This window comes from Ctenocephalides felis, unplaced genomic scaffold (genome assembly GCF_003426905.1).
Source record: "Ctenocephalides felis isolate EL2017-DRISC unplaced genomic scaffold, ASM342690v1 CF-g0.4_SCAFFOLD_01492, whole genome shotgun sequence".
NCBI classification, from domain to species: Eukaryota; Metazoa; Arthropoda; class Insecta; order Siphonaptera; family Pulicidae; genus Ctenocephalides; species Ctenocephalides felis.
In genome coordinates, this window is record NW_020537646.1 from 39,685,293 (window position 1) to 39,699,518 (window position 14,226).

The 14,226-nt window shown below is 27.7% G+C and overlaps 2 protein-coding genes across 2 annotated transcripts; one reads left to right on the top strand and one right to left on the bottom strand.

Annotated features, from left to right (window-relative positions):
- Positions 1-735: 735 nt before the first annotated feature.
- Positions 736-2,180, top strand: LOC113370206 (signal peptidase complex catalytic subunit SEC11A-like). Its single transcript, XM_026610883.1, is given in 5 exon segments — positions 736-875; positions 945-1,094; positions 1,096-1,205; positions 1,755-1,932; positions 2,017-2,180. Coding segments are annotated over 5 exon segments (534 nt in total). The 5' UTR covers positions 736-830; the 3' UTR covers positions 2,068-2,180.
- Positions 2,181-7,573: 5,393 nt separating this feature from the next.
- Positions 7,574-12,471, bottom strand: LOC113371225 (protein deltex-like). Its single transcript, XM_026611863.1, has 11 exons — positions 12,276-12,471; positions 11,470-11,624; positions 11,084-11,258; positions 10,751-10,963; positions 9,787-10,364; positions 9,277-9,382; positions 8,878-9,134; positions 8,563-8,705; positions 8,249-8,357; positions 7,993-8,044; positions 7,574-7,846 (listed from the first exon to the last, which is right to left on the bottom strand). The coding sequence occupies exons 1-11, from the start codon at positions 12,469-12,471 to the stop codon at positions 7,650-7,652; spliced, it is 2,181 nt and encodes a 726-aa protein (XP_026467648.1). The 3' UTR covers positions 7,574-7,649.
- Positions 12,472-14,226: the final 1,755 nt, after the last annotated feature.

Genomic DNA, 14,226 nt, shown 5'->3' on the forward strand with positions numbered 1-14,226 from the left:
GAACACGGATAAACCGATTCAAATAATTCAAAAAACACTCAATTCCTACAGATAAATAGATGTGCTGGTTAGTTTTTGGCAAAGGCAGGTCTAGCCGTTTTTGAGATGCTGCCAAAAATGGTATTTCAGTTTTTGAGATAACGGAACGTCCATTTTAAGTAATTCAAAAAACATTTTTGTACTTTTATTGACGAAATGAACAACTGGTAAGATTTTTGAAAAGGCAAGTCAAGCCTTTTCGGAAATACAATAGAAAAAAGTAAAAATAAAACCATTTGGCGATCAAAAATGGAACATTAGACGAATGTACATTGTATTATCAGATATTTTATGAAGATTATAAGAATAAGTACAAATTTTGTGTACATTTATATGGATTCCGTACCAATGTTTATAAGTTAGACGTCTACGCATTCTATAACTATATATACTCATATAGGAATTATAATTACTGAAAAGTGAATATTTAGAACTAGAGAGTTGGTGCACTTTTCTTAAAGATAATATTGATTCATGTGAGATCAAATCGTTTATAAGTATTTATGAAAGAAAGCGCACTTATTCGCTTTATTGCACAATTTTCAATTTAGATTCAAGACAATTCTATATCGAATTCTATGAGGTTGCTTCTTTACTTTAACTCTACAAGTTCTTCGGAAGATGTCACGTCGATAAGTTTTCTACATAGCATTAACTCAAAATTGAACTGACGTGGTTTGTTTTCTACAATTTGCCGACTCGTATCGGCAAAATAATTGTCATATATAATTTGTTTTTAAATTTTGGACAGTTGCTGTTCATTAAATAAGTTAATATAATTTTTAACCAAAATGGAAAGCCTATTTGATGATGTTAAACGAATGAATAAGCGGCAGGTTTGTAGAATTTTATATGCCAATAAACCCATTCAATATGGGTTATGATATAATTTTTATTTTTTACAGTTTCTATACCAAGTATTAAGTTTTGGTATGATCGTTTCCTCTGCTCTTATGATATGGAAAGGATTAATGGTAGTCACTGGGAGTGAAAGTCCAATTGTTGTTGTTTTGTCTGGTAGTATGGAACCAGCATTCCACAGGGGTGACTTATTATTTTTTGACAAATTACCCTGAAGAACCCGTAAGGGTTGGAGAGATTGTTGTCTTCAAAATTGATGGAAGGGACATTCCTATTGTACATCGAGTGCTCAAAGTTCATGAAAAGTACGCATACTAAATTTATTAATGTTGTTTCGAGCCTACTGTCAATTTTTGCAGCATTTTGTTGTGCAGCAAGCCACTCCTATATGAAACAAATCATTTGTTCATAAACTACTTCTAATCTAACTAATAGTATTCCATATAATTAGTGAATGCATTAAGTGAGTAAATAATCTGTTTAAAATTGCTTACTCGGATGCAATTTTTACCAATTTATGGGCTTTATAAATATATTTTATAATTACAACTATTGAAGGTAATTCTGAAACTTAATGAAGCAAGCCTATAATAGCACCAGTAAAAATTAACTGAAATAGAAGATTGAAATTGTCATTATTGTAATTCGTTTCCTAATGTTTATAATCATATTTCATAATCTTTTTATTTAATAATGAACGTGTATAATGAGATATGAACATATCCTAAAGAAATGAGGCGTAAACATTAATTTGATCATTATCTAGCTTGCTCCACAAATTCTGTAAAAATTCCAGTATGATTCCTAATATTGTTATTTACAAAAATTATAACCTGCTTATTTTATCCCCCTAGGAACAACGGTACTGTTAAATTTTTAACCAAGGGTGACAATAATAGTGTAGATGATCGAGGGTTATATGCCCCTGGCCAATTGTGGTTAACAAAAAATGATGTTGTCGGAAGAGCTAGAGGATTTTTACCTTATGTTGGCATGGTTACGATATACATGAATGAATATCCTAAATTTAAGGTAAATATACAAATTAAAATTTTCTAAACTGCAAACATAGTTATTTTATCATATTAAATTTTGAATTGTTTTATTTTCTTTTAGTATGCTGTGCTGGCCTGTCTCGGATTATATGTGCTAATACATAGAGAGTAACATGGAAATAGTATTCAGACCTCATTTTATTTATATGTAAAGTCTCTGTTAATTTAAATAAATATTTTTTACATATACAATGACATGTTAAATTTATTGAAAATAAAACAAAACAGAACCTCAAAATAAAAAAAAAATGAATTTAATTAATGTAACCACTTACAAATTTTGATAATCACTGATCGATTGTGATATCTATTGATCGGTTATTTTCTTCATCGGACAGTGAACCTTCATTAGATGAGTATGTTGAATTATTTCCTTTCTCATTTTCTAAGTTATCCGAAGACTGAAACTCTACAGATCTATCAGTGTTTGGATTAACATTTGCAAATATGTCCTGAAAATAAAAACAATTACTATTACAGTTGCAAAAACTATGATAATAATTATAAATATTTAAATGATGCATATTAGTTATAATTAAACGTTTTAATTTAGTAAATAAATCTGTCATCTCGATTAAACTTTTAAGACAATTATTGGTTCATACTTACTCTGTCTGGTAAACCGCAAATATCATCTATTTGTTCTGATATCGAACCATCCACGTCTTGATTATATGCGGACCAATCGCTACTTAATAAGTTTTGTAATGGTTGTAATGCCTGGAAAATAAAAATAATTCACTTAATTCGTACATTGTAAGTAGTTCAGATCAAGAACTTATTATAATGCTTTTCATAAGCTTTTCACAACTCTGCTCTATTATTAACTTCCCGTAAGGCAAGTTATAGTAATCCCAAAAAAATCAAAAATTAAAATTTTTATATATCTTTACGGTTCAGAGGTTTCTGAACATTTTGGCATACCTTAGAAAAAATGGATGTATGTGTGTGTGTGTGTATGTATGTACGTGTGTGTATGTATGTGCGGATACAAATTTTCGTCGACGATTTCGGGAACACGGATCAATCGATTTGAATAATTCAAAAAACATTCTATTCGTATTGATAAGGAAACGTGCTGATTAGTTTTTGGCAAAGGCAGGTCTAGCCATTCCGAAGATACGGGGCAAAAAGTGCCGAAAACGGTAACTCAGTTTTTAAGAGAACGGAGCGTCTGATTTGAATAATTCAGAAAATATTTCACTTGTATTGACAAGATGAAGAATCGATAAAATTTCATAAAGGTAGGTCTAGCGGTTTCGGAGATATGGAGGAAAAAGTAAAAAATGAGCCATTTGGCGGTCAAAAATGATCATTAGACATATGCACATCAAATTATCAGATATTTTATAGAGATTTTAACAATAAGTATACATTTTGTTAACATTCCTATGGGTTCCGTACCAATGCTTATGCGTTAGACAGCGACGCGGCGCATACGCGCTTTTTATTTTGTCCCTATGCAGTTAAAGCAGTACGATTGCTTTAAAAAAAGTTCAGATCTTCCACAATATGTCAAAATAAAGAAAAAAAAATTTTTTTTTTAAAAAAATTTAATTTTTTTTTTTTTTTTTTAATTTTTTTTTTCAAAAAAAGTAATTTTTTGACCAATTTATAGTTTCTCAAAAATCTTATTTTTTCAAAAATGTTAATCGTTTGTAAAAAATAATAATTTTTAGTACGGGAAGTACAAGCAATTTGCCTTAAGGCACGATGCCTTAATTGCCTTAAGACAGAATTCCACTTACAGCTAGTTTAGCATATAATATTAAGAAAGTTTGTAATTTTAACAATTTGTTGTTATAAAAAATATATTACAATTTAGAAGTACAATATCAAGCATTACGACTTCAAGTTTTGCGGAACCAGACACAATTGCTTGAATTATATTAGCATTTGCTCTAAAACAGATATTATCTTTTAAGTAATTTTAATCAGGGCAAATTTACATCAAACCTCATCAATTATACCCCTCATTTGGTTACCAAAATAATACGTGTTCCGAATTTAGTATTCTGATTTACCATATATATATATGGTAAATCAGAATACTAAATTCGAATACTAAAAAATATATTTTTGCTTTATAACTTTAAATATTTTAAATTAAACGATAAATGCACATGAAAATATAATAATATACCGAAATATTTTGTCGAACTCTCATTAGTTCTACAGTACACATGTTTTCAACTTCTTGCAATCTTCTTCTAAATGCGTTTGCGACCAGTTGCTTTTTCATACAATTTTTGTTTTCAGCTTGCGTTGCTGCTAATATTTCTTGATATCTTGATATTTTTGTTTCATAATCTCTGCAATTGTTTAGTAAATTAATTAAATGGGTATCATTATATTATTCATGAGTTTAGTTTAATAATGATGTGTTGTACCTAATAATATTATCGTCAAGTGGAACTTCATATGGTGCAGATCGTTCCTTAGTAGGAACTTCCTGTAGATCAGCGTTAGGCGGTATGGAATTGATAAACTTGTTAGTTGATATTGAATAATCAATTTTACTTATTTGTGTTTTATAAAACGGTGAATCTATTTGATGACTTGAGCTCGGCATTCCGATGTCGGATTCTATAAAATGAATTTTATGTAAAGGAACAATGATTTATATAATATAATTCTTGATAAACCTACTGGAAATTAATATGTATTTATAAGTAGCATTTTGCTTTAACACAATTAAAGTGGCATGAATTTTCCTATAAGCCTATTAATTAATATGCTTATTATAATTATATTATAATTATAATAATTATATTATAATTATAATTATAATGTACCAAAATTCCTATTAATTATAATGTACCAAAACACGCGCTTCTAAGTCCCAAAAGCTCGTAAATCGCACCTGATCCATGTTATTCAAAACTTTAATGAATTTTTAACTGGGTGGTATGCAGCTCTTTATCGTATAAAAGATAAAACACGATACTTTCGCTGAGCGGCGGCGACTCCTTTGGTTTTAACTATTCGATATTCGGCCGAATGTAAGTTCGATGAAACTCCGAATTTGAAATTTAAGGAGAACTTGAAAAATATAAAATATAGGTTTCAAGTAAAATAAAATTGTACAATGTACAAATATATTTCTGAGTCCGTGGCTTTCTCGGCCGCAGCCGCCTTAGGTTGGGGGCCCGTGGCATTTTGCCACCCACGCCATCCTATAGTTACGCCACTGCCTGAAGGCACGATGCCATGCGCCCCACTAGTTATAATTTAAGTACTTTTTGTAGGCCTCTTATTTTAGGATGTTTGTTAAAACCGTGTACTTCATCACTTTATGCTGATTCGGTCTATCTTTACCGAAAACTAATAAACAGCTTCGAATTTTCAAAAACGGTTGAGATTTTTGACGATCGTGGCGCAAAACTAATGAACACGTTCTTATAATAAGAGATATCGAATCGCTTTTAAATCATTTGAGCCGTTTTTCTTATAAAACATCGACGAAAGGTCAACTCGGCTCGCATACACATCCATTCTTTTTTTGATTTTGGTTTCAAGCGGTTCCGAATAACTTGTAACGTCGAGAGAACATAAAATTCAGAACATAGTATAAGTCTCTGTTTTAGCAAAAATCTAAATCAGGAAATGAATACTACTTTGTGTTATGGATGAGTTTGTTAGGCGCGATAACAAGTTATTCACCTGCTGCTGTAGAAATATCCTTTTCCCTACCCTTGGCAAGGATCAAATCAATTTCTTTTCTCCATAATTCCTTTTCTTCAGCAATTTGCTGGCGTAATTCTTTCATACTAAGGCCTAATGATTGTCTTCGTTTCTCCAGCTGCGAATAGCGCTCTGATACTTCTTCTAAAGGATTCTGGTTGGGTGATGATGAAGAATTATTAATCTACAAATATATAAAATAATTCTACGAATACAATATTTGAATTAATAATAATATTGCTTAAATGTATATTTAAATATTGTTATTGATATAAATTGATTGATGCATATATGTTTGCTTCATTCGTTAAAGATTATTATTAACCTGGTATTCAACTTTAAAAAAAAAAAGTATTGAAATTCACCTGCATTTCACCACAATTGTCTGCCCCAGAAATCTCCATATTATTTGAGTTTTGTCTAGGCGTTTCTTTACATCTAACGTCTGCCATAATTGCTAAAAACTTTTAATAAACTTTTCACTAAATAATACAAATAGTACAAAAACTAAAATTTTTGAAATTGTTAAAGTTGAAGTTTGCATGAAACAAAAGAATGGCAATATATATAAAATTTGTTTTATAACTTGTTTCCGTCATCAGTAAAAATATATTTCAGATAATAAAGATTAGTGAAGGTTAATAAATGTTTATTAGTTAATATTTATCTATCATTGGTGACAAGGCAAGTTTGTTTTTGTAAATGCTTATAAATAAATATTACATATTTATTTTATTATATTTCTGATTAACTTAAAATATATATTTTTTCATAAAATAATTATGTTTGGAACTTAAAATATAATATTTAAAATGCTTGAATATAGAATATAATGAAAATAAAATAATAAAATTGGTAGATAATATCTAAATACTAAGATAAAAAAAAGTCACAATAATAATTATAATGGCTCATGATAACTATTAAATAATTTGTCATTTTAGCTTTGTTAAATAAATTCTAAATTTTTATAAAAGCTCGAATATGAACAAAAATATCATTACTTTTATATATGTCTTTCTAACTCTATTATTTTTTCTTTATCAGAAATTGTAAGCTATGTTAAAAATATTTGTAAGCAAAATTATTTCTAAAATATATATTTATAAATAGACTTTTATGTTATATTTAGGAAGACAGTATTTTCACAGTGAAACGTACTATATATTGGCAATGCATGAATCATCACAAATGTTTAGTCAATTTTAGTCTTTTACATTTTCTTGACTAAGTCTCTCTTCTCTATGTCTCTCCGCACACACACACACAGATATGCAGATTATATATATACATATATATATATATATATATATATATATATGCATACAGGTTATACAGGTCTATTTAAATGGAATTTTTATATATTTTAGTATTGCATACTATATATGTATATATTGCATTCATTGCGGACTAAAATTTTAATTCACTATATTAAAGCTAAATTTTATGCCTAATGTTATTGTTTTCGATTTGTCTTTTTTTTTAAAATAATTCAATTTCTTATAAGAGAATTATCATTTAGCAGTTACATTATGCAAGATTAATATATCTATTCTACGATATTGTCAAACATTACATGGCCAATAACTATATCTGACAAATATAATATAATTTTACTATTTATATTTACTTTATATACTTATATATTCAATTGGTAAAAATATAAATATCAAATTATAATTTGATCTATTATAAATAACATTTAATATATCATATTTTCAAATGTATGAAATAAAATCTTTCTAAATTATCAGATATCTTTTTATCATGATTAACAACATAAAACCTTTGTTGCACATTTGCCAGAGAAATAAATGCAGCATAATTCTATCAAAATAAAAAAGCGAAATTGAGAGAATCAAAATCAAGGACAATAAAATTGTTATTATAACAAAGCTCAGTAAGGAGAATTTTCTTGCTCAGTAACTTCCAGCAAGTTGTTTTTTATCCGCTCCAAATATCAGACTTTATAATATTTGAGTCAATTGTTTTATATAAATATAAAAATACTTAACACAATTCCTGGTAAACATTAGGCAATTCATCTGGAGAATCAGTTATACCCAAATGAAGCAATTCAGTAACAAGCCTATCTAAATAGCCAGTGTCGGGGTATCCTGCACCTGTTATGCTAGGTCCTATTTCAGTCTTGTGTGTCAAACCATTCCAAGCAACAACATCTTCTCTGCCAGTTGTCAAAGATCGTCCTGTAAAAAAATGAAATACATAATTTTTTTTAAAAAAAAATATTTTTATTTATATAATATATAATTTTGACAAAAACAATTAACAAAATTGTTATGTGTATCATTGGTTATTATAATTATTTATTAATAATTCCAAAGTTACTTACCAATTGTAAATACAAGACGTCTTTCCCAAGCTATGGTCAACAGTCGAAGAACCTAGAACAGAAAAATAGATCATAATTATCACTAAAATTATTTTTTGTGAAGCCAACTTTTGACACAAGCCAAAAAGTTTTTTTGAATGTTTTTATTTTCAATTACCTCTTATTGCATCCAAATGATTTTTTTATATAACTTTTTTTTAAGTAAAACCAATAATTAAAAACATCTAATCTAAATTCAGAAAACACGAACACTTACCCTTCTTCCTTGTGCATTATCAGGAAGATAACAAACTCTTGGAAATCCAACTGCAAAGTATGGTTGTCCGGGATTTGGCTGATCTGATCCTTGCATGCCAGATGCAATACTGTACACAATAAAAATACTTAACACACATTTCATTTTTAGCAAAAAGTAACAATTGATGTATTTAAATGAAATAAATCAAGTTAACAAATTCTAGCATAATTAGCACAAAGCATAAAATATGCATAAAAAAATAATTGCTACAAATTACATGTAAACACTACGTGCACAGACAAACAAACTGCATACAAATAATTATTACTGACTTGTATGTGAGCTGTAAAGTTTTGCTATCAGGATGTCCAGGTAATGACCTAGGTATGACTGTCCAGTTCATAGAACCAGGAGGTTGGTTTCCTATTTTATGTCCATAAACAGTTAGACATAATGGGCATTCTAAATAAAGACCCTGAAAAAATTCATTCTCGTAAGAATAATAAATATGAAAAAATTAACATACTCAAATGTTTTGTATACTAATTTTGGTAAAATTGAGAAGGATAGAAATTTACATAAGTAATTGGTAGTATTAAGATAAATATAAATTTTTTTTTTTTTAAGTAAATTGTAATGTTAATCACCTTTTCTGAATTTTGTTGACTTATAACTTGATTCAAGCAGCCGAGATGCATTGCATGAGCACATCTGGTCAAGGATACTATTAAATCATCTTGATGATGGTTGTTTTCAAGTATTCCTGACATTTGGCAATCAAGAGAAGGATTGTTATTAGAAGACATATCTAATAAACAAACTGGACAAGGTGGCCTTCCCGGCCAAGTAGGTGGATCTACCACTCGAACATAACGAGATATAACATCACTAGCTGCATCAACACCTAATAATTAAACCAAACAAAATATTTACTGAAATCAAATTTATTTCTACGCTGAAAATTAATTTGATCAGCTTTTAAAGTTTTGAGGTTGGTTGAAAAGTAATAATATCCAATCATATAATTAAATTAAAATTGTGCATACCAACAATAGACCCGGCAATACCCATTCTTCTCCTAGGTGAATTTAGACATTCAAAAACTTCATCACTACCAATACTGCAATCTAGTAAATCGGTTACAGATGCACCCTATGGTATTATAAAAGTACATTATATTTATCAATCAAAACAAAATATAATAAAATAGGCTAATACCATAAATATTATAAATCATGTATTATTATTCTACTCTATTATTTTCTAGTATTATTTTTATTATTCATAAATTTTGTTTAATTTATTTATTAATTTTATTATTATCATTTGCTTTTATTTCATATTAAATCATCATGATACGGATAACATTTTAATGAAAATACTATCCTTTACTATGTACTCTATTTTATTTATATTTATGTTATTCACTTATGTTACTAGATGTTATATTATTTAGCAGTTGTAACAGACATTGTAATTAAAAAAAGTATAAGGACAAATATTTCCAGGAATGTTTTGACTATAATTAACTTGATATTCCAAACATAATCATAAACAATGAATAAATATAATAAAAAATGTCTATATACCTGGCTTCCTTTACTTTCATGGCTTAAATAAGTGGAAACTGTATCAACACTTGGTCTTCTGCCACTTTTAATACTGCTTGAATCAACATCTAATACTGATTCCAAATGTCTGGAACTATTTCTAGAACTCTGTGACATAGAAGCTGTGCTTCCGACATATGATCTATTTATATGGCTCATGTTTTGTAAATTAGATGATAAGCTATTCTGCTGGAAAATTGGCGATGAAGTTTTGTTTCTAGAATTTTGATGTTGGGAAATCAGTACTTGATTGTTTCTTGAGTGTTCATTATTGCTTGAATTTCTTGAATTTACATTAATGGAAGACTTGTTTAAGATATTTTTGGAATTTTGTATAACTGGATATTCAGAATGATTTTTCATAGATCGTCTAGTATTTAATATGTGCATGTTAGCATTTTGCTGCCTTTGCGATGAGTATTGTTTATTATTAGAGTTACTATGTCCTATATTAGAATTTTGTACATGTTTTAAAAACTGGGTTTGATTGCTTTGGGAGTTTGAAGAAGTATTTGGCTTATGACCTGTAAAAGAAAAAAGAATAATTATAAACTTCTTAAAAAAAAAAGATTCATTTACATGATATTGTGAAGTAATGTATCTTTTGCATGAGTCTGATATATTTAATGATAATAAACTAATATTAAAGTGAATTATAATAATAAAATAGTTAAAAACCTTAATAAAGCATTAAACAAAAGATTTGTAACAACAATTATTTGAATGATCATAAGCTTTAACAAAAGTATTATTAAATACAAAATGATTAACTATTATATTAATATCATTCCATGTAAATTGCTAAATAAAAATTAACAACTAATAACAGAACTGGTTTATGAAAAAGATGAAAACTAAAATTAATTCATATTCATATTAATCCTAAATACTATGATACATGATAACTTACTGAATATATTCAGATTATTTAAAATTGCTCTAGCTAAGTTTGCTGGAGTAGTTTCACTGTTGAGATTTTTCGTTTTTCCTTTGTGTTTTTTGGTTGTACATGATAGAGTATTATTGTTTGAACTCAATTTTTGAGAAGACTGATTTTTTCTGGGCGTTGGTAACGGCAGCTGTGGCCGATTAGCTATAGATGGCTTAAGATTGTTATCATCACCTGCAGAATAAAATATTACTATAGAAAAAATTATTGGTAATAAATTCATTTCTCAATTTTTTTTATATAAACTATGATTATTTTGTGCTAGTAAATTTAATACATTTGTATGTCAATTACCTGTAAAACCATTCAATTCCTCCAACGTAACTTTAACTAATGGATAAGGTGCCTGCTGGACTCTTCTAATATTTCGAACAGCACCAGAGCTTCCACTAATTTGTGTTAAGTTGTAAAAATTGATAACATATGGAAGACATAGATAGGTCAAACTCATGTCAATAGTTTGTTCTCCCTAAAACCAAAAACCCATTAAAAAAAATAAATGAGTAGTTCTATAATAACCTTATTCCATTTTTGTAATAGATTAAATTTTAAAAAAAAATTACTGTACACAATTTGTCATGAAGACATACATACTTTAACCAGAAATATGTATAACACAAATAAATCAACCAGCTACACTAAAAAATTCTTTGCTATGAAAAATAAATAAAATTACTTACACTAGCCCAGGATTCTTCAATAAGGCACTGAACTTCCATGTCATGAGTTAGCCATTCCGATCCACCCTCGCCACCACCCCATTCCCATTTAACACCTTTACCAGCAGGTGAGTTTTGATGATAGCATTTCCTTCTTACTTTTAAAGGTGACAAATCTGAAATTATTAATATATATTATTTACATTATCATAATTTTTAAAACATGTTACAAATAATTTCATCCAACTTAAGTTACAAAAGCTAAATGATGATAATCTTGCATGTAACTTACATGTAAACAACTTTTTTTCATCTTCATAATTTCAATATATGATATACTATAACTAATATAGGATAAAATTGAATAAATGACTACAAAACCTATATAATTATACATACTTTACTATTTTGCACACTTTAACATTCGTTGTATCATTACTCAATTTATTTAGTATAAAAAAAATGTTTATGAGAATTTGCATGAGAATGAAAGATTTTTTAAATGATTTCAGTGTTAAATTTGAAATAAATCAGGTATCTTACATTTCATGTGATGATAATAGATTTGTGAAGTAAACACTTCTGTTATGTTACAAGTAATGGATAATAATATTGTTTTTTTTTCCGTATGCAGTTGCTAAATCATTATAGATATTTTTTTCTAATCAAATTATTATATAGATTTATTGTTGCAATTCTTCGCAAGGACATAATCTTTCTAGAGCATTTAATTTTATGATCATTTGATAATTCTTTATATATTTAAAAAAAATATCTACAGTTTTTGAAGTACACAACAAACAATTTTTACATTAAAAAACCCTTACCTCCTTCATCTTGACATTGAGTCTTTGTCCGTAAATTAACATAACTATGCAAAGAAGGATCAGCATCAGATAATATAACTCGAGTTAAACGTTTTACATTGGCTCTCTCTAAATGCTGCGATACTTCTGGACTGTAGGGCCTCCATCTGCCTTCTCTGAGCTCCCATTCCCATACCACAACAGCATGGTGAGACATAGCTATAAAAAATATCAATAATATAAATAGTGAATGACAATTTTATACAGATAATAAAACTGCACGCCCTACTAATAAAGTATGAGTAGGTTCCAGACAGATGTATATATTTCTCAATAATTGATTAAAGTTAGTTCGGAATAATATTATAATATCTGTTCATTATTCACCTGTTTGTATTTGTACATTGTAAAATAAATTATATGTTATAGATAACAGGTAAAAAGTATGTTTGTCTGTTACAAAATGTTTGTAAATTATATGGCTTAAATACATACATACATACATACATATATATATATAAATATATATTTGTATGATTCTGAATTTGATGTTGACATATGTATTAAAAGTCTAGTAATTGGTCATAACATCAATAAAAAACATGAATTTCTTTCAAATATTTATTTTACATGCATGTTTCGGTTATAATCTTAGCCTTCATTCAGTGGAAACTAAAAATAAAATTAAAAACTAAAGCAATTAAATTGGAGTGAAAAAAATAATAAAAAGAGTAAATGTACTTACAATTAGTTAATCTTAGTGTTAAATTAGAAGATTTTAATAATGCATGGTATCAGATATGATAATGCACTACACTATGTAATATAACATTAAATTGTAATTAAACATTCGCATAATATTAATTTAAAAAATCATAAATAGATAGTGGGTAATATATGTTTGTGCATTGAAGACTTCATGGAGATAAGACTTTTAAAAATATTTTTACCAAGATTGTACACATGTGTGGAATGAATTGCAAATCCTTTGGGTGACTTTTTTATTGTTTTGTGTGAAACTTTTAGAAATGCTATCTAAAGAAAAGAGATTTGTGTCACACAGCATGTTAATTTCATTCCTTTTATTTATTGTCTTATTGTTATAAATAGTTAAAAATGATCCTTCTATAATTCTTCGTTTAAATCAATTTTGTTCGAATTGTAGTACAGTCGGGTAAGAAAAGTCCATATTGTGTTTTAAAGTATTAATGTGGTCCACAAACATAGTTTTAAATTGTCTGGGATTGTAAATGTTTAATAAGTTCTGGCATGTTTCTCCTATGTAAATTAAATTACTATCTGGATATTTATTTGATATACGAGATTTATAAGTTGTTGGATATTAGATGGGGTTTTGTTTTGGTAAAAATAGTACAAGTCGATGTAGTAAAATTATTTACAAGTCAGAGTCCAGATTTATAAAAAAGTCTCTAATGTATGGCAAACATATTACACCCAGAATGAGCCTCTGAGTTAGGTAAATCATTATGTACAGTGGAATATATATATATATATTATATTATATCTATGTATATTGTGTGTGTGTATGTTGTGACTGATAGTAAATTTAATGTTTTGGCTTGTAAAGTCATAATAAACCCTGTTTAAAATTTTTGAGGTCAATCTGACCCGAAATGACACTGCTGTTCATTTTGTTTTGCAATACATATATATGTATATATAAAAGTCTCTAATAGAATCTATCATTATTATGAGTACATATTCATTATTATATGTGCATATAGCCTGTCTCAGACTCTTTGATGAATTAGTCCACTACATTTATTATTATTAGTCTTGATAATAATTATATATTATATATATATATAATATATATAACTAACATTAATAATAATGAATAAATCAATACTGATTGTACTTTAAAATGAATCATACATAAATTCAATTAATAATTGTATCTCCTCTCTTGTTGACATATTCACTTGACACCTTGCATATATTATAAAGATTG

Excerpts from the sequence above, each read along its gene's own strand:
- LOC113371225 (XM_026611863.1), bottom strand. The coding sequence starts at position 12,471 with ATGTCTCACCATGCTGTTGTGGTATGGGAATGGGAGCTCAGAGAAGGC. Across the intron at positions 9,383-9,786 it reads TTTTATTATATTTATTCATT|GGTGCATCTGTAACCGATTT; the intron begins GTTTATGATTAT and ends ATAATACCATAG. Across the intron at positions 7,847-7,992 it reads ACGTCTTGTATTTACAATTG|GACGATCTTTGACAACTGGC; the intron begins GTAAGTAACTTT and ends ATTTTTTTACAG.